The sequence below is a fragment of the Balaenoptera acutorostrata genome, chromosome 16 (assembly GCF_949987535.1).
Source record: "Balaenoptera acutorostrata chromosome 16, mBalAcu1.1, whole genome shotgun sequence".
Taxonomy (NCBI): Eukaryota; Metazoa; Chordata; class Mammalia; order Artiodactyla; family Balaenopteridae; genus Balaenoptera; species Balaenoptera acutorostrata.
The window spans coordinates 7,722,560-7,745,840 of NC_080079.1; the positions used below are offsets into that span (position 1 = coordinate 7,722,560).

The window sequence follows — 23,281 nt, forward strand, 5'->3', positions numbered from 1 at the left end:
TTGGCTCTAGGAGTTTTCCGTGCCGAGGCCTGTTGGAGCAGATAAATCAGTCGTGTTTCCACGGTGTTTGCCTGCCTTTCTTTGTGATTTGTATTTTATCGTTAAGGAGGGGAGAAGAGATCCTCCCCTCCCCCCCGCACCAAACAGAAAGGAAATCCAGCTGAATCTGACACTTTGAGCTTACTGTCTGCTTTTCGTGTGTTCACCAGGTGTGGAAATATGCGGACAGGTGGAAGCGGGGGCTCTGTGTTCACACGCCCCACAACTGCAGACACCTGGCCACACGCCCGTCCTCGGCGTGTGTCCTGACGCTCCCTCGGCACCGAGCCTCTCGCAGACATGCGGGGGCTGTTCCCCCTGTTTCTGACAAGCAGCCCCCTTGCCCTGCCTTGGGGCAGGGCCGGGCAGCTGCTCTGAATGGCGGGCAACGGCCCATTTGGGCAAGGTGGGCACAGTCCAAGAGACGGGCCTTGTTTGGGGAAAGCTGGGGTTTGGGGCGCAAAGCAGCCCCGGCCCCGCCTTGGGTCACCCACAAGGCCCAGCAGTGTTCTCCCCTGGAGCGAAGACCCCAGGCCAGCCTCCACCAGGCAGGCGGGGAGCCCTGCAACCCTCTAGAACAGCGAGCTGTTTCCCAGGGATTTCCCCCTGCCTGTGTTTGTGAGCCCGCCTACCAGCCCCCAGGAAAAGGCCCGCACAGCCGACTGCCCACAGGCAGATGTCTGGCACATGTGTGGCCCGTTTGCCGTTCAAGGGTTGGGCCTTCCTGATGTTTTCACGTCTTGTGCTCGTGTGAAACTCAGATTTAATTTGGTGATTATTAAATGCAGGAACCCGGTAGAGGGGTTTTTTTTTTTTTCTCTGCACAGTTTTGCAAAGTGCCATTTTTTTTTGTGATGCATAAGCCTTGTTCCTGCCAATAGGAGAAAAGGAAAGTCAAAAAGAACTTTGGTGGAGAAACATTACAGTGATTTAATATGGAGATGGTTTGGGAGGGGGACTTCTTTTTTTGAAAATCGGAGCGACCATTTCAGTAAGATTTTCTGGCCTGTGAGTCATCCACTTCTTCATTCCTAGCTTAGAGTGTCCTTTCCTTTTAAAATAAACACACACACATATTTTTTGATAGTACATTCACATGTTCAAAAATTAAAACAGTATACAGGGAAAGTCTTACTCCCATCCCTCCCATCCCCCGTGGCCTCAGGTTAACTCCTTATTTGTTTCCTGTGATCCTTCTAGAAATCCTTTATAAAAATACAAGCAAATAAGAAGGTTCTTGTTTTATTCTCCTTTCATATATGAAAGATAGCATGTTAACATCTAGCTTTCTGCACCTTGCTGCCTTAAATAATAGACCCTGGAATTGTTTCGGTGTCAGAGCCGAGCCGCTGCCGCCTTTTTTCCAGCACAGGAGGGTCTGTTGTGTGGACGTGCCCCACTTTTCATTCCCAGGCCCTGGCTGCGGACTCCCAAGCCGGGGGCAGTCCTCTCAGCTGTGAACTGCGTTGCCTGTGGGTCCTTTCAGACTTGCAGGTGTACCCTCTGTGGGCACATCCTGCCACCAGCGTGGCGGGTTGCAGGTTGTACGCACTTGTCGTCTGGGAGGATATTGCCCAGGTGACACTGAGGGGGGCCCCAGGTGGTCCGTTTCCGCACCGCCGCCTTGACAGATTCTCGTCAAACATGTGGATTTTGCCAACTGGATAGGTGAAAGATGGTTTTTCTGTGTCATTTTAGTTAGCATTTTTCTAATCAGTTGAGCATCTTATAGTTAAAGGTCATTCGTATGTCCTCTGCTGTATTCATTTGCCCTTAAAAAAAATTGAGGTGTCGCTCTTTTTCTCGATTCTATATTAGATTAGTTTTTGCCTCGCTATGAGTTGCAAATGTTTATTTCTAATTTGTTCTTTGTGTTTTGACTTTGCTTTTGGCATTCTTTAACAGCTTTATAATTCACATGCTATGCAATTCACCCATTTAAAGCAAACAGTTTTAGTGGTTTTTAGTATGTTCACAGAATTGTGCAATCATCACCACAGTCAATTTTGGAATATTTTCATCATCCCCCCGCCAAAAAACCTCATACCCATTGCCAGTCACTATTCACCCTTAGCCACCCCAGCCTCAGGCAGCCACTGATCTACTTTCTGTCTCTCTGGACCTGCCTGTTCTGGGTATTTCATATAAATGGAGTCATACAGTAATGTGGTCTCTCGTTGACTGGCTTCTTTCACTGAGCAGCATAATGTTTTCAGGGTTCATCCATGTTGTAGCATGTGTCAGTAACTCCATTCCTTTTTTTTTTTTTTAATTTATTTTATATTTTTGGTGGCATTGGGTCTTTGTTGCTGCGCGTGGGCTTTCTTTAGTTGCGGCGAGCGGGGGCTACCCTTCTTTGCAGTATGCGTGCTTCTCACTGCGGTGGCTTCTCTTGTTGCGGAGCATGGGCTCTAGGCGTACAGGCCTCAGTAGTTGTGGCACGCAGGCTCAGTAGTTGTGGCTCACGGGTTCTGGAGCTCAGGCTCAGTAGTTGTGGCGCACGGGCCCAGTTGCTCCACGGCATGTGGGATCTTCCTGGACCAGGAATCGAACCTGTGTCCCCTGCATTGGCAGGAGGATTCTTAACCACTGTGCCACCAGGGAAGTCCCTCCATTCCTTTTTATGGCCGAAAAATATTCCTACCACATTTTATTTATCCATTTGCTAACTGGTGGACATTTGAGTTGTTCCCTCTTTTTGGATATTATGAATAATACTGCTGTGAATGTTGACATGCATGTTTTTGTACGGGCATGTGTTTTCATTTCTCGTGGGTATATACCTAGGGGTGGAATTGCCGGGTCCTGTGGTAACTCTGTGTTTAACATTTTGAGAAACTGCCAGTCTGTTTTCCAAAGCGACTGCACAATTTTACAATCCCACCAGTGCTTTTAGCATTTTTTGACGTGTATACATTTTTTATCAAATTTATTAATTATTTCTTTTATGGCTCTGAATGTTGGATTTTAGAAAGCCTATAAAGGAATTCTCCTATGTTTCCTTCCAGTGTTTTTGTGGTTTTATATTGCAGTATTTGGTCTATGTGGAGCTTCTCCCGTACGTGGTATGAATATGGAGCCAACATTTTTTTTTTCTTTTTTAATATGTCTACCCACTGGTCTCCCTACCAGCTATTGAAAATTCCATCTTTTTCTCTCTGCTTTGAGATTCCACCTTTATCATGTGCTAACCTGGGGCTATTTCAGAACATTCTCTTCTATCTCATTAGTCTCTGTGTGTCCTCATATAGTAGTATACTCCTAATGTTGAGGCTCTGTAGTATGTTTTAGCATCTGGTAAGACACGTCTCTCCTAATTGTTCTTCGCAGAGGCTTCCTGATGATTCTCACCTGTTTATTTTCCCAGTGAAAACTGGAGAATCAGCTTGTCTTGTGATGGGGGGTGGGCTGCTGGAGCTGTTGCAGATCGGGATTGGGTTAGACTTCTGAATTAACTTGGGGAGAATTCACACCTGTCTGAGGTCGAGTCTTCCCGTCCACAGACAGGATGTCTATTTGTTCAAGCCCACGTTTGTGTTCTATAAGGTTGTCTTCCTATCTCTTTTCTCTATCTCTTGTATTTTTATTCCTAGAGATTTCACCTTTTGTGTTGCTGGCATGTCTTCTGGCTCCTTTGAAAGCAGGTTTTGGTTAAAAAGGACAGTGGGTTTGACCATCTAGAGTATAGATTCTGTTCCCAAAGCCGAGCCCCTGACCCCTTGGCCGTGCAGTGCTATCCACGGAGAGCCACGGGCCCCCCACCTTAGCCTGAGCACGGCGGGGTGGGCGCAGCGGGGAGGAGGGAGCTCCGGTTTGCCAAGCGCCTCCTTGGCCTCCTACGTGGTCTCAATGCAATTAACCCTCCAGACAATTCTGTGACTTCGTTTGGGGCTCATATTAGCCTCATTGTACAAATGAGAAACTGAGGCTGAGAAGTTTCAGGACTTCCCAGGGCCCCCAGAGGGCCAGGGTTCCAGCCCAGGCTTGTCCAGCCTCTTCTAGGCCGCCATCCTGCCTGAGGATCGAATGTTCTCCTGAGCTCGACGCGGAAGTCAAGGGCACTGGTTGCATATCAACCAGCTGTGGGATTTGGGGCAAGTCTCTTCCCTTCCCTCGGTCTCCGTCTCCCTATCTGCAGATAAGGCTGTTAGACTGATTGGCGATTTGCCCGTTTTTCCAAAAAGCATCCCCTTTCTCTGGAAGCCAATATACGAACAGAGAATGGAGGGCTGGGTTGAGAGGGTCCCAATGCTCTGCAGTCCTGTCTCCCTGTGCCTTGACCTGGCCCTTGGAGCACCCAGCTCCAGGCAGCTGAACAAAACCCAGGGCCCGCCGTCCCCTCTGGGGCCTTGGACCCACCTTCAGTGCCCCCAGTCCTGGTGCAGAAGCCACCCCCAGGGTCCCCATGCATCCTGGCAGTGCGTTAGCCTTGGTCCTCCCGCCAGCGCCCTGTGTGCTTTGGAAAGGTCCCTCGACTTTTGTCAGGCAAAGAATTCCCTCCACGCCAAGCTGAGAGCGAGGCGGTTTCACAAGTCCTGTCCTGAGTGTGTGCTGGCCAGAATGCACACCGCAGAAAGAAAATGTTTGTTTTCTAATTGTGAGCTTGCCGGGAGGCCCCTTGCCATTGGCTTCCGCGCCTTCTGCGTCCAGGCGGGCCATCTGCCGCCTGGGGCCTGGTGCAGAAACAGCGTTTGCCACAATGTGGCCTGAGCAGAGAGGGGCTCCGGACCACGGGGTTGGCCACCATTCAGAGGACGTGCCCACAGCGTCCCGGGACCTTAGGGCTGTGCGGATACACAAAGTCGAGCCCCCGGGGCCAACCCAGTGGGTCCTTCCTTCTTATCCCACCGGGCTGTACTAGCACCTCCTGTGAGCCGGCCCCTGAGCCAGGCGGTGGGGTGCGGGGTCAGGGCCGCAGGGGACCAGCAGGGGACACCTGGGCTCAGGCTGGCTTCTGCAGGGGATGACGCTCCTGCAGGGTTCTAGCGGATGAGGAGGAGCCCACCAGGTGACGGGTGCTCAGGAAACATTTGTGGCCTCTGCAGCAGTGTGAGCTGAGGAAAAAGGCCCAGGAAGGCAGGGACTTCCTAGTAACTGCCAGGGCCATCCTTCCAGCCCCCCCAGATATGTCCTGCCCTCCCCTGGCTGTTTGATTCTAGAACCTGTGATCTGGGAAGAACCTCAAGTGTCCAGTGCCAACTCCGAGGTGCTCCCTGGGCCCCAGAGGCTCCTCCCTTCAGGCAGCTTCATTTTCTGCTTTCAGGCCTCGGCGACCCAGCTTCCCTATCTGGGTTCTATGGCCGGCGTTGCCTTTCTTCCTGAGGTAGGGAAGCAGTCCAGGCTCTAAAGGGCTGCCTCTTGTGGGGTCCAAAGGTAATAAGCATGTCACAGAGATGGGCTGGGCCCGACACAGACCTGAGTGAGCAGGAAGTGGAGCGGGGCTGGGGCCTGAGCACGGTGCTAGGATGCCTGGAGCGAGGGGCCAGCTGCGCCCACTACCCTCGGCCACCTCCAGCACCTGCCTGACACCCGACACCAGACCCGCAGCTCTGAGCTGGGGCAGCCCACCACCTGACCCCCTGGGCTCTGGGGCTTCCTATGAGAGACAGTCCAGCCTTCATGGGAAATTCCGATTTACCAAAGATGGATTAAAGATAGGCCCCAAATAAGCCGGTGCCGTTTTCTCTTTTCTGAGATAGTTTAAAAAACAAAACAAAACAAAACCGCCACCCCAGGAAACCGCATGCCTCACCGCCCTGGCTGTCTCTGTGCCAGCTTCCAGCACAAATGAGACTTAGAAAATTTCCAGGCCGCTAGCCACTCTCATGGCCTGGTGTTTTCTTGATACTTGGAGAATTCTGCTCTCATGAAAGTGTCTGCTTGGGGGAGGAAATGCCTCCGCTTAGCCAGGGCCCTAGCCCAGCAGCTTGCAGCAGAGTGGCTGCAAGGCTCCAGAAGCCTGGGCCAGGCGAGGACCCGGTCTGCTCGTTCTGCCTGGCTGGTTGGGCTTGTTTATGCCCCTCTTTTTAGAGGGATTTGAGGTGGTTCCCTAAAAATCAGTAACAGAGAGATCCATGAATTGGATTACAAAGAGGGAGATAGCATTAGAAAGAGGAAAAGCAAATGAGCCAGCCTCAAAGGATGGTGCTGGAAGAGGGAAGCTGGGGGACTCTGTCACACTTCTTGTCTGAGAAGGGGAAGCACACGTGTGCCTTGGGGAGACGTGTTCTGTCCCAGCACGATGCTGAGAAGAAGTTTCACGTGGGCACGACGATGAGGCCCCGGGCTGAGCAAGGAGAGGTCCCAGCAACCACTGATCCCCAGTAAACGCAAGGCAGGCTGGTCCTGACAGGTGGACTCCTGACGGGGTCTGACGGTCAGCCTCTGAGCAGCAAGCACCTGGCGTTCCTGTTCCGGAAGGAACAGCAGTACCGATGAGCAGTTGATTCAGAGTGCTGTCACCTCCCGTCTTAGGTCGGCTCCGTGGAAGCAGAGCTTCAGCCGGGAATCTGGTCCCAGAGATTAGGAGGCCCTTGGGAGAAACCTGTAGGAAGTGAGGGAAGCAGACAGGCCGGGGAAGGAGCCCTCAGCCTCACTCAGGGGGGCCCAGCAGTGTGAAGAGCGCCTGGGATTTGACCCCCCAGGCCCGGGTCAGCTCCAGAACCCATATCGGCCAGTCACTGGCTGTGGGCTGTCCCGGGAGGAAGGGGCAGGGGAGCTGTGCCAGGTGCTGGGGAACGGGCTTCCATGGGTGGGGCCCCAGCAGCCCCGCTTCGCATCCATTTTCTCGTGGGACCCTTGCAATGGCCCAGGGAGGCAGCCAGGCCAGTGACGACTGTTCATTTCCCAAATGAGGCGACTCTTGTCAGTGGAGGAGCCAGTCTTGGGCGAGTTCCTCCGACCCCAGACCCTGCATCCCGTGCTCCTCCCCTGGGCCACGTGCGCCACGCTCCCGAGGCCTTCCCGGTTCAAGGGCAGGATGGGGCCCAGGGAGACGGGAGTGAGGAAAACAGCCTGTCCTCCTTAGGGCAAGACGACCAGGAGAAAGGGGGCTGCCGCTGCCTGCTCTCAGCCGTGGCGCCCCACAGTCTGCCTTGCCCTTGGCCCCGGGCTGCCTGCCCCAGGCTGGCACTTGGGGAGGGGACGGAGCTCATGGCCCAAGGCTCGGCAGGGTGGGTGGGGGCCGGCGTGCACAGAAGGACGGGGCGAGTCCGTTAAGTTAATGTGAGGTTCCCGAGGGGGGATTTGGTTTTCAGATTGCAGCTCAAGGCAGAGGTGCCCTCAGCTGGCGAGGGGCTGCGTCCTCCTCGGCCTCTTCACAGTGTGGGCGTTTGGGGCTGGGTGTGGACGGTGGGTGTGGACGGGAGCCGGGCCTGGCCCTCGGGGTGCTCTCACTACCCGGATCTGGTGGGCCTCTGTCTGCAATGAGGGCTGCACAGAGTTCCAGCGGGGCTGAGCCCAGAAGAAGACTTTGTCTCAGTCCCCAGGGCCTGGCCAGGGGCCTGCCACCCAGAAGGAGGGGATGGGGGCAGATATCTGCACAGAAGGGCTGTGCAGAGAAGGGGCCGTTGCTCCTGACTTGGGGAGGCTGGGTGGGTGGGCTGAGACACTGCTGCCTGTACCTGAGGCCTGGCAGTTCTGATGGAAGCAACTTGACTCCCAGGGGCTCCATTCCAAAGTCGCTCCAGACTCTAGGACTGGGGTGCTGAGCAGTGTCTCCAGCCACTAGCCTGAGGCCACATGGATGGTCCTCTCTGAGCTTTGTTACCTGGGCAGGCCCGTGCCCAAGTAGGCGGCCCATCCCTGGGCCAAGGCCGGGTCTCAAGAGAACAGAGTTTGGCGTAGGGGGGACTGTCTATCCCAAAGCAACCATTTCACCCTGGAAAGATGTGTTCACACAGTGCTTTGAACTTGTTCGGAGCTTTGCAGCTTTCCTCAGACATTTCTGAGGGCACACAGGCCTCCAGGCCTCCAACAGGCCTGTGCAGCATTCTTGCGTGGGACCTGGGCTTTGGGGAGCGCGAGCCGCCAGGAGAGGCTGGGCGGGACCCTGCCCGCAGGGCCGCGCCCTGGATGCCAACACAGGATGGGCCCTCCTGGGATGGAGGCTGGGCAGGACGCACACGGCCCCATTGTGCAGGTCGCATTCCTCCCCGGCAGGTGGGGCGTGCCACCGGCTGGGACATTCAGCAGGTTTTCACTGTGGCTGAAACAGCTGAGTTTTGAGTCAACAACGTTTTCAACGTGACACTGGCTTTGTAGCCAAGGAGCAGGTGCCTTTGAGGACTGTCAGAGGGTGGGGTTCAGTGGCATCCTGGCGTTTGCTTGTGACAACATTCACCAACCAAACCTTGCAGCTTCTTGCCCTGCTGCAAAGCATAAAGGACCCAGTTATTCCAGACATTCAGAACGGGGGTCGCCCGGGTGCCCTTGGCCCAGCCCTTATTTGTCAGGTGGGCCAAGGCCCAGAGGTTGGAAGGTCTTGTCTGAAGCCATCAGGCCTGTGTGTGGCGGAACCCAGGACTGTAACAGTCTCTCTGACCTCAGCCCTCGCCAGGGCACACTGGAGGCAAAAGCTGCATCTCTGGAAGGTTCCCGCAAACTGGGGTCCCCAGCACCCTGCTGCTGGCCTGGCTGCTGTTTAACATGATTAGCGCCCAGACACGCACTGTCACGTTTGCCATGAAGTCAGGCACCCGCCTGCACCTTAGTTAACACATGTTCGTAGGGCTGAGGGCATCAAGGTCTCGGCATCACCTGTGACCCATTCACGGCACGTCGGGTTTACGCTGGGCGCTATTATTTGTAACAGGGGTCACACTGCCATTCGCGGAAATTCCTTACACACCGCTGCTTCTATAGGCCCGGGCTGAGCCATCCTCCCTCTTTCTTGTCTCCCTACCCAGTTCTCCTTTCGGCTGGCTCAGGTCTAGGCCAGCCAGGAGAGTGACTGGGAGGCAGAAGGGGCCTCAGGGACCCTCCCGTCGCAGGCATCTGGGGCCTCTGCCCACACACGGCATTAGGTTTGTGTTCTGACCTGAGGACACGGAGGATCTTGGGGGCCGTTTTGCACGAGGCGCTGCCTCCGGCCCTCTGCTGTGGCAGCAGAGGGAACGTGCCCTGTGCGGACGGGGGCCTCAGCGAGCCCCACGTGGCCCAGGAGGGGCACCGCGAGGGTCCCCAGTCTGGCTCCCACCACGACCTGGGCCGGCATCTCAGGTCTGATTGGTGGCCCAGCCCTTCTTTCCTCAATCCCAGAGCCCCCACCCCGCCAGTACCCCAGCCTCCCTTTCTCAGTTAATCAAAGGATTCCAAGACGAGCAAACCCATCAGAGCGGTTTCCGCCGTGGCGCCGGTGGGGACGGTGAGCGCGTGCACGGCAGGCCCGGCCACTTTCCTCCAGAGAGAGCGCCTTTCATTTTCCATCTGCCAAGCCTGTTGCAGCAGCTGGCCCGCTGTGACAGCCGGTGGTCACCTTTATTTCAAAGTGACATACAGACACTGCCGCCTGTGAAAGGACCGCGGCCCTCGGGACAGGCCTGTGACCTTGGCATTGGCAGACGTGCGGTGCTCCCCGCGCCCCCGAGTCCCCAGCGTGTACAGGGAGGAAGCCAAAGCCCGGATTCCCTCCTGCTGCCTTCGACACACGTCTCTCCTGTCTCGTCCCGAGAAGGCACAGCACTGCTGCTGGTCCTGTTGGGGACCCCTGGGGCTGGGCCGTGGGCACCCTCGTCCATACAGCTCTCCGTCCTGATTCTGTGCTCAGCCGTGAGAGCAGGTGTGTAGCTGAACCCATCTGTGTGCAGTGCCGGGCCTGCCCCTTCTTGTGAGTGGGTGGCCCCAAGCACCCTTGGGCCGTGTTCAAGCTCTGCCTGCCACGGGCAGGCCCTAGGCTGCCTCCTCCAGGCTGGCCCCTTGCAGAGGCAGAGCCTGGCGGGTGCAGAGCCCTTGGCAGCCACATTCTCTCATGGGGGGCTCAAAGGTCCTGTGGGACAGGCAGGGACCATCACTCGCCTCTTACAGATGAGGCAGCCGGGGCCTAGGGAGGCTGAGGGGTCTCTCCGCGGCCCCCAGCTGTGAGCCTGGCCCCCTCCCCAGCAGGGCTGCAGCATCCGTCACCTGAGTGCCTGTTGAGGGCACAGGAGCCCAGGGCTCAGGTGGAAACCGGCCCCCTGGGTGGCTGTGATGTGCACCATGTGGACGTCAACCCAACCCCCCTGGCCCATGTCCCCTCCTATCACGGCGAGAGGGTGGCATGGGCACCGTGCCCCCTTTGTGCAGCAGTGCGGCCTGGCGGTGTTTCCGTTTGCGTCAGTAAATCCACTCCTGCCGTGTTCTTCTAATGGCTAAAGAGGCTTCCCTTGTCTGAAAAGACATGCTTTATGGAACCCTTATCGCAGGGAATCTGGGTCACTTTCTTCTTTTCAATTTAACAGCGTGACGAGGAACGTTCATGTCACTGAATTTCTGCATGCGTCCGGATTGTTTTCTTCAGATAAAAATTCTAGAAGTGAAATTGCCTGATGAAGGGTTCAGATCCGTTTTCAGAAAGGTTGTGTGTGAAGGGCTCTGGGCATGCCAGTACCCCCAGAACTGGGTGTTAGCAAGCTGGTCCTCTTTGCCAATTTGCAGATGAATAACTGCACCTTGCATTTTCTTTATTAACATGGTGTTCACTGGCCAGGGGTATTTCTTCATACGGTATCCTTGTCCTTGCCCAGGTCGGGGAGGAGGCCGGGACTTGGGTGGTCTTCTGCTGCCCGGCGGGCCCACCAGCAGATAGCCCCCGGGGCCTGGGTCTGGCTGGCTGGGGCGTGCGGTCCTTGGGTTCCAGGAACGTGACCCTGAGTGACGTGTGTGTCTGTCTCCCCCACAGAACTGTCAGACCTTCAGCAGCCTCAGCTGCCTGAGCGCAGGGACGGAGGACCGCGGCCCTCACAGCCCCTTCGCCCTCCACATCAGCAGCACCAGGTCCTGGACCGCCTTGCTCTCGGCCTCCGGCACGGGGGGCAGGACCCCCGCCGGGACCCCGATCCCCGAGCCTCTGCCCCCGTCCCTGGACGACCACCCCGCCTGCCAGGAGGAGCCGTGCTGCGAGGAGGCGGGTGGCTGTGCCTTAGGCGAGGGCTGCGGCGGGCGTGGGGAGCCGGGCACGGCCTGGCGGGACCGCGGGGCCGTCCGCAATAGCCCCTGCTCCCTGGACGGCGAGCTGGACATTGAGCAGATAGAGAACAACTGAGGGGCCCCGGTCGGCGGCGGGGCGGGCAGGGCAGGGGGTGTGCTAGAATCCACGGGCCTCCCGCCCCCCGCTCCCGCCGGGCGCTGGGCGGGCCCCCCGGGGGAGCCCCGCTCCTGGGCCTGATCAGCGCTTCCTGGAAGGCCTCGGGGCCCAGGAGCGAGCCCACCACCTCCCCAGACGCCGTCCCGCCCGCGGGGTCCTGGCCCAGCACCAGCCGCCTGGCCGGGCCCGTGGTGCAGGGTCTCAGCCTTTCACCAGCACCGCACCCACGCTCCGTGGAGCTGCCACGGCCGGGAGAGAAGCTTCTTGGTTTCGGTCGCCTTCCCCCTCTTTCCCGTGGGACGTCGGCGCAAGCGTCCCAGCCGTCCCCGCTGGGCAGTCCCGTGGCGCTGCGGCAGGGCCGGCCCGCTCTACGCGCTGACCGCCGGCCCGGGTTTCCGCCTGGGCTCGGGTCCCTCCGCTGGGGTCACGGCCCTTCTCGGCCTCCTGCTCAGGTTCAGTGGGGGGGAGTCGGCCCACAGCGCCCTCCCTCCCTCAGTCGTATTCCGTGCCTTCTCTCCCAGGTCTCCCGCTTGGGGCCTGGGCGGGGTTGGGAGAGGCTTCCTTCCGTGGTGACACCAGAACCGTTTAGCCTTAATGCCAAGTGCGGGGGACAGCGGCCCTGGGCTGCCGGGCGGCCTCCACATCTGGACTCTCAGGGTCCAGGGAACAACTCGGGGCGCTCGTTAGAGGCCGTCTAGTTGGGTAGACATTTGGTGGCTCTGTTGGCCGAAAAGGCAGAGCCACGAGCCCCTCCTGTGGCGTGGACGGCCTGGCCCCGGGCTCCCTGCCGCTCTGGGGGCTGCTCTGGCAGGGTCGGCAGCTGGCAGCCATTCTCCGTGACCAACCTGTCACGGAGTGTCAGGTGAGTGGAGCGATGTCACCATAAAAGGGCGACCTCTTGAAAACGTCCTCAGGAAGCAGGACTTCTGTGCAGGCACACAGCCCCAGGCCCCGCGCTCGTTTCGGGACGGAGGGCGTCTGCTGGCTGCTCTGGGGCCCCGCCGCCTTCACGCGCAGGCTCGTTGTCGGTGGGTCGGGTGGGCCGGGGAGCAGAGGGCGGCGAGTGCCTCTCCCCGCCGCAGGCACAGAGCGAGACGCGCGCGCACCCTCCCCGGCTCCGGGTCCTCCGCCCCCCGACGTCTCCCTCCTGGACAGCTCCTCTCCAGCCCCGCGTGCACACGTGCCACCTGGGCTCTGCTGCCTTGAAATCTGGCTTTTAGCAGCTTGGCGCCTTCCTCAGACGATAGCAGTTGGGCCGGCTTGTGAGCGAGTGGCCCTTTTTCCCGTGAGGCTGAACATACCTGCGCGTTCCCTGGAGCTCGCTGCCGCGACAGAGGCTCTCTCGGAGTCACTTTGCTCCTGCACTTCTGTTCACGGCGGATGCCTCGCCGCGCAGGTCGAGTACAAGTGGCTCTCGCTTTCTTTCCGCTGAGGAGAGAGACAGTATTTGGGAAACTTTACTTAAACCTTTACTTTTTTACATCAAAAGCGAGGGGGCTCCAGTTCTCATGTATACTTGGCTTTTCTTAAAAATCAGCCATACGATGCTTGCAGAAAACCCCAACTCCGTGGCCCCCCAAGATTGTGTTGAAAGCCTCAGGTTGTAGAGCGTAACGGGTGTGCGGGCGCTGGGCAGGTCCCTCCAAAGGCACGTTCCCCTGGGGAGCCAGGGGAGTCGGACCAGGCAGCCGGCGGCCCTGGGTGGGGAAGGACGTCTCACCTGATCTCCGCCTGGAGGCTCATCGTCTCAGAGCTGATCCAGAGGAGGCTGGGGCAGCTGTTCGGTGGCGTCCAGCGACCAACGTATGAATTCACAGAGTACGTGCTGGCGCCTCACGGCCTCAGGAAGCCTGGGGTGGGGGGTGTTGACACCTGGCCCGCACCAAGAGTGGCCATAGAGGGCGCATGCAGGACAGCAGTCCTTCCTGGGGCAGGACAAGCAGGATCCCGCCTCCCTCACCCACCGAGAGGGGCGAGACTCAGCCAGGATGGGCCTTTCCTCGGGGCCGGGAGGGAAGGCACCTGGCGGTGGGTGGGTGTCACAGGCCTGTGGCGCAGGGGACGCCCTTGGACCCTGCCGGTCACCTCCCCCCTTCCCAGGCCTGGTGGCAGGGAAGGGCAAGCAGTGGCCCCATCGTCCCCACCACCCCGCAGGCTGGTCCTGTCAACACAAAAGGCAGAAGGGATCCTAGCCCAAGGCAGGGTTTGGCCCTCTCCAGCCGCCTCAGGCCTCTCTTGGCTGTTCCTGCCCCAACCGAAGCTCCTCGCCAAAGCCCACGACAGCAGCAGGGAGGGGAGAGGATGGCCAGTGACCCCTCTCAGAGAAAGAGATGGCCTTCGGTGGCTTCATGTCGGTCTTAATTGAAGAGAGCAGACCTCATCTAGAAGGTGCTGCCACGCTGCCAGAGGCCCATCTGTGCTCTGCGCCTCTGGCACCGGGAATTTGGTCTTGGAGGGAGGTTGCCTCTCACCCCAGGGGGCTGCCTCGGGGGGGCAGCAGGTGGCCTGGTGGGCTCCCCGCGAGCCTCACTTCTGCTGGGGCCCTGCCTCTTGCAGCCCATGAACTCCTGCCTCTGAGGAAGGTGAGAGCCGGGAGGGAGGGCAGTGCCAGGCCATCCGCGGCCCCGGGGGCCCTTAAGGACAAGAACGGGGTCGTGGATGGGGAGAGGGGCTTCCTGTCGCGGGGCGTCCCTGCTCACTCCAGAGGGAGCGCCTGCTAGAGCCGCTGGACTAACGGGCTGCTGCCTGTGAGGGCCGGGCCAGGCCGGGGGCCAGGGCCACAGCCTCGCCGTTTACATTACCGCAAACCCTCTTGCCTTACTCACAGTGGAGGCCGGGGTCCAGCGCAGGGCCCACAGGCAGACACGACATCCAGGCCACAGGAGAGCTTGTTCTGATCATGCATACGAATTTTCATTCTCAGAAAGCCTTACTTTTCAGCAAAATTTTTGTAGCAGGAAAGTCTTGTGAATTTGTACGCGGAAAGAAAATTTAAATAAAGGAAAAGTCCACCTTAGAAAAAAAACAAACCCAACATCCAAATGGGTCTCCAGGCAGGGTTGGCGTGTGCGTTTCCGCGCTCCGGCTGGCACTGCCGGGGGCCTCAGCGCAAGCCTTGGATGCCCCGCCGCGGGCTCAAGTTGCGTGTGCTCTGGCCTCGGGGCCGGTCACCCAAACGATGACCGCTTCAGGCCCTGCGGCCTGGGGCGCGAGCGGTCCCCCCCCTGCTCCGGGTGCTGGGGCGGCAGCCCGGCCAGGGCGGTGCCTCCGTGTAGGCAGTTGTGCCACGTCTTGCCACGGCCACACAGTTGGCCAGACCCCTCCCATTGGTGCCAGAGAAAACCATTCCTCTTGAAAGAGAAAAGAAGAGAAAAAGATTAAAAAAAAAAAAGAGAAAAAAAATCCCAGACCGCAGCGGAGATCTTGTAGCCTAGGTAGGATAGTCTGACCTTCTAGCATAGTCTCTTTGGCAAAGAAATTGTGTTTCAGTGCGGGGGGGGGCGATGTCCCGGGGCGCGGGGACGGCGAGTCGGCGGTCTCTGGGGCCGTGTGCGCTTTCCCAGCTGTACCTCGTGGGCACTGGGGAGCCTCAGGAAGTGTGGCGGCCAGGACGGGCAGTGTTGGGCCAGGCCCCTGCCCGGGGTGAAGCGCTGGGTGCAGAGGCGCTGGGTCTGTCCCCACCTCCACCCACCGCAGCCTGTCCTCCGCACGGGCCGCGACTGTCTTGCACTAGAGCCGCTCTAGTCTCTCAGGAATTTGCTTGTTACTTTTACTGTGTAAATAAAGCTTCCTGGTTCAATACCCAGCTGCTGGGAGCCGGCTGTGTGCTTTCTGTTGGGTGTGGCAGATCGGAGGGTCCCCCCTCTGCCTTTGGGACCCTTCGCTCTGGACTGGCACGGGCAGAGCCTGGGCCCTTCTGTCCCCTCCGAGCCTCAGGGTCAGGTCTGTAAAGCGGGGCGAGTGGACATCTCAAAGCTGTCGAGAGGCTCAGGTGCAGGAGGCTGTGAGCGACCACGACGGGGGTGCTGGCCACTGCCACGGCTGTGATCCCGGGGTGCCCAGCACCGTGGCAGTTAGTACCTGTGTGCTCCGGGTGGAGATGCCTGCCAGGCAAGGCCACGCAGCAGTTGCTCCAGGGTGCACTGCTGCAGGGCGCCTGGCCTGGAGCCCTGTGGGCCTGCGGGGCCCCCCGCCCACCAGGGTAGCCAGGGAGGGGGCGCACACTGGGACCCCACGCTCCTCGGAGGGCAGCACGGCTCGGATCTGTGCTGCTCGCGCCGAGGGGTCGCCAGCGCTCACAGCTCAGCTCAGAGTGGGCTCCAGGGCACACGGTCCCTGTGCCTGGCCCCCAAGTCAGGGACCCCTCGCTAACCAAGCTCAGGAGACCAGGATGTTTGCAGCCTCGAGGACGGGCTTAGGGAGGCTTCTGTCATTTCTATAACCCAAGGTTGGCCCACATCATCTGACCGCAGAGGTTTTGCCTGGAGATCTATTAGGTCCTGAGGGCATGCACCCTCTGGGAACGAGACACAAGAGCACACCGTCCAGACTGTTCTTGTTTTCTCTTTAGCAGCCGTTCCTCACTCAAACAAAAAGTTCACGAAGCAGGTGAAGCAAGGCTGCTATGGCTGAGGCTGGGGGTGAGAGGAGCAGCTTTGCAGCCCCGAAGCCCAGGGGCCCCAGGACCCAGCCTCACGTCCCCCGTGACTGGCAGGGGAGGCTTCCACAGAGTGGCCCCGGATGGACCTACAGCCCTGATAGCTCCTTACCTGCCCCCCTCAGGTGACAACCCTGGCTGTGCTCGGGTCTGGATCTGGGTCTGGCGCTGGCCCTGCTGTCGGGGCATGGCCCGGATGGAGCAGAATCTCCCCGGCTCAGCTCACCCAGTGGTGCCTCCCCTGTGGCAGGGGGAGGACACCGTCTCGGGCACAGGCCCTGGGGCTCACTGGGCAGCAGCTCAAACGCCCTGCCGTTGGGTCCGGCTGCAGGTCTCTGGACCTGGCCCCGCTGTGGACCGCCTGCAGCTGACACGGGCGCCGTCTGTGGGCCACCAGGACATACGCTGGCTCCAGGCAGCCTCCTCATATGCAGACAGAGCTTGTAACGCTCTCGGGGCTTAAATGAGAGAATCAACACCAAAACCCCCCCAGTACCACACTAGACAGACAGTACAATCCAGACTGTGTTAAAACATTTATCTCCACCTGGAAAGAGGGGTGAAAGGAAATGCATCCAGATATTAACAGTGGTCAGGCTCTGAGTGACTTGTGTGGTTCCTTCGTAAACTTTTCTGTTAACGTTCCTATAGTAAAACATATTGCTTTTATAATCTTATTTTTTTAAAAAAATCAAAACTTAAGAAAAAATGAGATGATACAAAGTGTCCAGTATGTTTATCATCTAAAGCGGGACAGTTCTGAGCGGGAAAGCGGGACCTAGTGGATACTCACGCTGGGTGGGAGGTGGCACCGTGAGCACCCAGCAGGCACCCACGCGTGTCCCTCCCAGCGTCCCCACCCCTGTGCCCCTTCTTCCTGCCGCTGCCCGCCCGCTTCCCCGAGAGGGGCAGGCGTGGCCCAGTGGGTAGGCCAGGCCTTTGCAGGGACCTCGTTCACCTGATCTGAGGAGGAGAGAAGCGCCGCAGCTGTCTGGGCCCCATGGTGGGCACACACCTGCCGGCGAGGACTCGGACCCCTCAGCCTGGCTCCCAGCTCCCGGCAGGGCAGCGAGAGGATGGTGTGGATGTCCTCCTGGTGCCACGGCCCTCTCCTCTCCCGTGCGTGTTTGGCTGGAGCCGCCATTGCCCTGCCCCAGGGTCAGCCTGGGACTTTCTTGGGACCCGGATCCAGCCAGGCCTGGACTTGGAAGCCTCGTAGATGATAAACTCTTGCTGGATTAACCCAGTTTGAATCGGGTTTTCACGCAGGGCTGGTACCGTGTGGACGCTTGAGTTGGGAGATCTGGGGGTAGGTGAGGCCCTTGTGCCCCCGTCCTGCCCTCTTCTCCGCCCCACCCGCCCCTACCCCTTCCAGCAGCTCTGCTGGGTGCCCCCGGAGCCTGGAGTGTCTGCTGGGCCTGTGGCAGATCTGGGGCGCGTCTCCTGACCACAGACAGGTTCTCAGGCCACTGCCAGCCCTGAACTCCAGCCCTACCTGTGGCCCGTGGCTCCGTCTATCTCTGGCCTGAGAACTGTCCTGCTTGGGGGTGGGGAAGGAGGGTGGGCATCAGGCCAGGGCCCGGCGGCGGGAAGGACCCAGGGGTGAGGTAGGTCATCCTCACTTCTGGGCAGCCCCCGGCGCGGCAGCAGGACAGGGGTCAGCATCCCCAGTGGGGCGACGGGGCACCCTGGCCTGGCCGGGCCTGGTCCCCGGCAGGGCTCAGGGAAGGATGAGATAGCTGAGGCTCGGGGGTACATGGCACCCCCAGAGTAGGGCTGGACCTCAATCCCGAGGCACATTTCATCTCCACTGGGAGGATGCCAGGGCGCTCCTCGCCTGGAAAGTCACAGCTACCGGGGCCACCGCAGGTCATCCCCTGTGGAGGGATCGTGGCAGGGACTAGAAAGGGCATGGGATGCAGGGTCAGACCTTGATTTGAGCCTCGGCTCAGCCCTTGCCAGCCGTCAGCCTGTAGGCAAGTCAGTTTCTCCGCACCTCAGTTTCCTTATCTGTAAAATGGGGAGATGACAGTGTCCACAGAACCCACAGCTCGGGGGGGGGGCAGCGTGTTCTCCGCCCAAAGCAGGGGTCTGCGCCTGCTGCCCCTCTGAGTCCCTCTCCGTCCTCACTCCCGGGCAGCAGCTCGCAAGGGGAGGATCCGCTTGTCCATGGAGAGCGGGACCCCCGGCCTCCTTCCTCCAGAACCACACTGCCCTGCCTACAAGCCCCTGCCGAGGACAGCAGGCAAGGGCAGCCCACGAAAAAGGAAAGAAAGAAAAGAGGGAACAAACCCAACACAAGGCTGCAGGCCCGTCCGCGCACAGTCGCCTCCCGAGCCCCGGTGCCTGCTGCCCGCGCCGCGCTGGTCACCTGACGAGCTGGGATTAGGGGACTCCATCCAGGAGCAGTCCATCTGCATATTTTCCAGCTAACAGGCCAAATGCCCCTCCTCTCTCGCAAGCCAATGACACGAGCCTGGCCGGTGGCCTCTCATCTTGATGGAAAGACTCGGCCACCACCATTTCTTCCTAATCCTGATTTAACGGCGGCCGGCCTGGCGGGCAAGGCCTGGGGACCGCACAGGCCCCCGCCGGCCCTGGGCTCCCGTGCTGGGGACTCAGGTTCAGGGCCAAGCGTTTTATCATCATCTGCCTTCGTTTAGTGGAAATCCTGTTGCGGAAGACTCACGACTTCTTTTCATGAGGAGTCTCCCAAGATTTGTCAGTGGGTTCTGGATGGATTTGGGGAGAAACAGAGCATTCAAGTTATCTGTTCTGCTGATTGAGGCTGAAACCTGAAACTCGGGCTGTGAGTGAATCTGGGAAGGCCGCGGCTCACCGCCCGCCACCTCGGGCCGCTGCGTGAGGGAAGGCCCACACTTGCCCCGTCCACCTGGTCCCGTGGGGCCTCAGTTTCCCCCTCCATTAAACAAAGGGTTTGAGGCAGACGAGGTGTCTCTGGGCCCTGGCCCCCTGATGTGCAGGGGCTCAAGTCCAGGGCAGGATCAAGGACGGTGCCTCCTCCCCGCCGCCCGCCCCGTGCAGTCAGAGCCAGAGTCGCCGCAGGTCAGGGCAGAGTTGATTTAACCGTTAGTTTCCTGGATGTGACACATTGAAGTCTATCGAGTTAAGGCTCCAGAAGCTACCCTCCACCTGCCACCCGGATTCCAGAGGTTACAATTCTCGCTCTGAAGGACGGCAGTCTTTAAAGTGCCCCTGGGAGCCGCTCCATTTGGGCTCCAGAGGTGACTTGGGATAGGAAAGGCGGGCTGCATTGTTTGGGGGGTTCGTGGGGAGCGCTGAGCGGTCCCTCTGACACCAGGTGAGGGCAGGGGCCGCTGGGCAGTCCCGGGGAGGCTGGCTCGGCTCTGGCTGCAAGGACTATGCTCGGGGGTCCCCGCTTTCTCCAGGCGCCTCCCTAAAACTCAAGTGCAGTTTGATAAGAGGCAGTGGGCAAACGCCTGAGTCCGATTCGGTAGCGCATTGAAAGGACTGGCCAACTGGAGAGAGAATGGGTTTGGGGATTCAACAGATGTGCCGCACCTCTTGGCTTCACTAGGGAAGCACAGGCAGGGGATGGGCCAGCAGGGGGGGATCAAACTTCGCCCAGGAGGCTGGGAGATGTGACCGGAGAGGAGGAGGGAAGGGGGGTCGGCAGAGGGAGACAGAGGAGGGGCTGGTGGCTCAGGGGCAGGGCAGCCCAGAACCGCCTGGCCGGCACCCTCTCGCTTGCCCGTCCAGGGCAGAGGGCAGAGGGCAGTGCCTCGGATGGTCTGGGCACAGGGGAGGGTGGCAGGAGGCTAGGGCCCTCCCAGAAGGCCTGTCACTTGTCCGCGTGCTGCAGCAGCAGGTCCACAGCCTCCGCAAGGTTGTCCACATACCCATCAGCCTTTACTTCCGGGTGGTGCTCGTCACTGGGCCTGCAGAGGGCAGGACCGTAGGTTAGTGGATCTGTAAGCCCAAGGTGACCCCTCCGAAGCCACTGCCTCCCAGCATCTAGCACAGGCCTGGCCTTGCCCTCGGGAGACTTGCAGGCCCTTCTGTGCCCCATCAGGCAGGCTGGTCTTGGCCAACGGCTGTCCCTGTCCTCCCCACGCCCCAGGCCCGGCCACCGCAACTCCAGAGCACGCACACCTCCCTCCTGACTGTCTGTCCACCTAGACTCCCCCCTGTGCCCCTCCCGTTGGAAGCTTGCTCGGAGCCCCGTGGCGGTGACCACCGGCCCCTGCTCCGTCCGTGCTGCCAGCAGAAGCATCACGCCTCTGCGAGTAGGGCCCTGAGTTCAGTCCTCTGAGTTTCCTGCCCAAACCCCAGGGGGCTCATGTGCCATCAGCTCAGCGCCCTCAGAGGTTGCTCCCACCCACCAGAGGAAGGCTCCCGGCAAAGCTGCTCTCCGGCTGAGATTTGGGGGGCTAGAACCTCCCAAAGCCTTCATCCATCCCCTGCTGTATTCCCTGAGGTCCCACTGGATGCTGAGGACCAGGGGAGCGAGACCACACAATGCGCGTGGATGCCTGTGGGGTCCGTGCAGCACCAAGGAGACCCCGTGGGGGTGCTCCATGGCGGGGGGCTGCGGGCTGAGTCCTGAAGCAGAGCAGGGCTCCAGGTGGACACATGGAGGGGGAGGGGCTCGGGGTGGGCTCCAGGGAACGTCCCCCAGAGTCTTGACAGTTTCGGGAGGAACTGGGACCTCATCCCGGGGGCCGGGGGCAGCCTGGAGGGCTGTGAACCGGAGCGTGGGGTCCTGGCGACAGGAAGGGCCGTCCCACTGCTTGCAGGCTGGAGCTCGGCGGGGGTAGGGGCCACTCCGATTACCCCAAGGTCTGACCCAAGTGCCCTGGGAAAGCACAAGGCGCCAGCACCAGGCCTCCCAGCACCGGGCCTCCACCTCGGAAGCTCCTACCCTGGCCTGGAAGGAAGTGGTTGAAGTTGGCTCTGACACCATCGTTAAAGTCAAGTTGCCCCTTTGAAGGGTTTGGCATCTATGAAGCACGTGACCCTAAAATGCTGTCCTGGGCAACGGCACCTTTTCTTTTAAAGAGCTTTCAGCCCAGGAGCCTAGAGGCCCCCTCCCCAGGGGCTGCTGAGGCCTGGGACCTGGGCAGGGGTGTAGGGGGAGGGAAGTGCGGATACCCCTTATGACCGAGGAGGGCCCACCTTTCACTCTGCCCGGTCCCCCTTCCTGCTGTAGTCCCCAGGCACGGCCCTCCTGCGTCTCACATCATGTTCTCCTTCCATCCTCGGGGAGGAGGCAGGTGCCCCCCTCTGACAGGTGAGGAAATGGGGGGATGCCACAGCGGGGGCAGAGCCGGCATCGGACCCGGTTCCTCTGATTCCCAGCGGTACTCTGGGTGCCAGAGCCTCCGAGGGCATGCACGGCCACTGGACGCTCCCACCCCCTCCAGGAAGGTCCCAGTGGGCAGCGCCCCCTCCACGCAGAGGCCACCTACAGATGCCAGGGCCGGCGGGCATCGCTCCTCTGGTCTTCTCGAGTGTGGCCACCCTGCGGCTCAGGGATCGACACACTCACAGACAGGTGCCGCGGAGGGTACGTGACTCCCCCGAGGCGTGAGGCCCCAAACACGAGCCCTGGGGACAAGACAAGGGGACGAGTGCACAGGGACCCTCACCGCCACCCACAGGATCCGCAACTCTCTCGTGGCAGTGGACGTATTTTAAGGGATCGTTATTTCGTTCTTGCCAGATCCAGACAACCTAGTGCACGTGGGAATCTAAGATCCACGTTATTCTGCAGCAGTGCTGAAACACTCACTCGTTAACAGCGGGAGGCTGTATGTGGCACACACCCTGGAAAACCGTGTGGGTACCTACTGGTGACACACAATTCCACTCCTAGGTGTGCAACACAGCAAAAGCGCATCGACATGTTCACCAAAGACATGTACTAGAATGTTCCAAGCAGCTTCAGTCGCAAGAGCAAAAAGGCAGAAACCGCACAAATGTCCATCAGCGGGAGAACAGGGAGACAGAGGGTGGCACGTGCACGCGTCAGAACAGCACAGGACACCACCACCCGCAGTGAGTCACCTGCCACGCTGCAGTGTCCCTCCACCGCCCCCCACAGACATCACGACGGGCAGAAGGACCAGGCGCGAAGAACCCAGACCAGACGACCTGCTTGTTATCAGGTTCGGGAATGGGTACAACCAGCCTCCCGTGCAGAGGCCAGAAGATGGTTCCTTCCTGGGGGAACGGGATGGGGGTGCTGGCAGTGTTCTAGATCTTGCCCTGGGTGGTGATTACAGGGGTGGCACATGGAGGAAAATGCATCACATTCTTCATTTTCAGTGCACTTTGTATGCACATAAACATGCATATGTAACATACTCTTGAGGTATATGTTATACCTCGAAAATTTAATTAAAAAGGTCGCATATAATCTCACATATACAAGGTGTCTATTTCCCATCACTGTGGCTATTCTCTACGGCCTACGGGTCAAATTCATCTGGCAGCCTGTTTTTGTACAACCCTTGAGCTAAGAATGGTTTTCATATTTTTAAAACTTTGTAAAAAGAAGAAAATGTGCAACAGAGACCACAGGCCGCCTGCGAGCCTCAGCCAGCTGCCCCCTGGGCCTCTGCAGCAAAGGCCTGGGGAGCCCTGGTCCCGGCCGTCCACCCTCCGTGGGCCCCTTCCTTTCGGTCCTCCCAGGGGTGGGCGCTCACGGCCTCCCGGCCGCCCAGGGGCTCTGTGGACAGCCCTTCCTGCGGGAGGGTCCTCCTCCTTGGGAACCCAGGCCTTCCTGGTGTGCAGACAAGCCCTCCCCTGTACAGACTGAGGGGTGCCCCCTCCCTCAGGTCCTTCCGAAGCAGGCAGGGGAGGGGATACTTCTCTGGGCGGCTCCACCTGAGAGGGGCCGGCCCGGCCCAGGGCACAGCGAGCTGGGCTGGCAGGTGGGCAGGAGGCGCCCTCTGAGAAATGGAGACGGAGCACCGGAACGGGCAGTAAACCCACCCCTGGCAAACCATCTCTGCCTCAGTTTGCTCATCTGTGCCCTGAGCATAACAGGCTCCACCCCTCACCCACCTGGTGACCCTGGGAGAGCACGCACACCTCCATGCCGCGGCGTCCCTGTCTCTAGATGAAGGTAACCCCGGGAGAAGCGCGGGAGACACGCGAGGCTGGAGGGGCCCCGCAGGCCTCGTGCGGGCATTCAGCACGGTGATCACGACCCGTGAGGACGCAGCCAGCCGTCGGGAGGGCACTGTGTGCTGGGCAGGGAGACTGGCCAGGACTCGGCCTTGGGCCCTGCCCTGGGCACACAGGCTGCTGGGGGGACA

The 23,281-nt window shown here is 59.7% G+C and overlaps 2 protein-coding genes across 6 annotated transcripts in view; one reads left to right on the forward strand and one right to left on the reverse strand.

Annotated features, from left to right (window-relative positions):
* The window catches only part of FAM53B (family with sequence similarity 53 member B), a 122,894-nt gene extending 100,440 nt beyond the window's left edge, over positions 1 to 22,454 (forward strand). Inside the window, exon 5 of one of the 2 annotated variants that reach the window (XM_057531499.1) lies at positions 21,835 to 22,454. In XM_057531499.1, the coding sequence (XP_057387482.1) occupies positions 21,835 to 22,020 (186 nt within the window). In that variant the 3' untranslated portion in view covers positions 22,021 to 22,454. Of the gene's footprint in view, positions 1 to 10,915; positions 15,126 to 21,834 lie in introns of those variants that run through there. The other variant, XM_057531498.1, reaches the window with a different exon arrangement.
* LHPP (phospholysine phosphohistidine inorganic pyrophosphate phosphatase) overlaps positions 16,502 to 23,281 on the reverse strand; it is a 139,488-nt gene continuing 132,708 nt past the window's right edge. For 2 of the 4 annotated variants that reach the window (XM_057531506.1, XM_057531501.1), the window contains one exon: positions 16,502 to 19,897. In XM_057531506.1, coding sequence (XP_057387489.1) covers positions 19,889 to 19,897 — 9 coding nt within the window. In that variant the 3' untranslated portion in view covers positions 16,502 to 19,888. The remainder of the gene's footprint in view (positions 19,898 to 23,281) is intronic. The other 2 variants (XR_009005728.1, XR_009005729.1) reach the window with 2 other exon arrangements.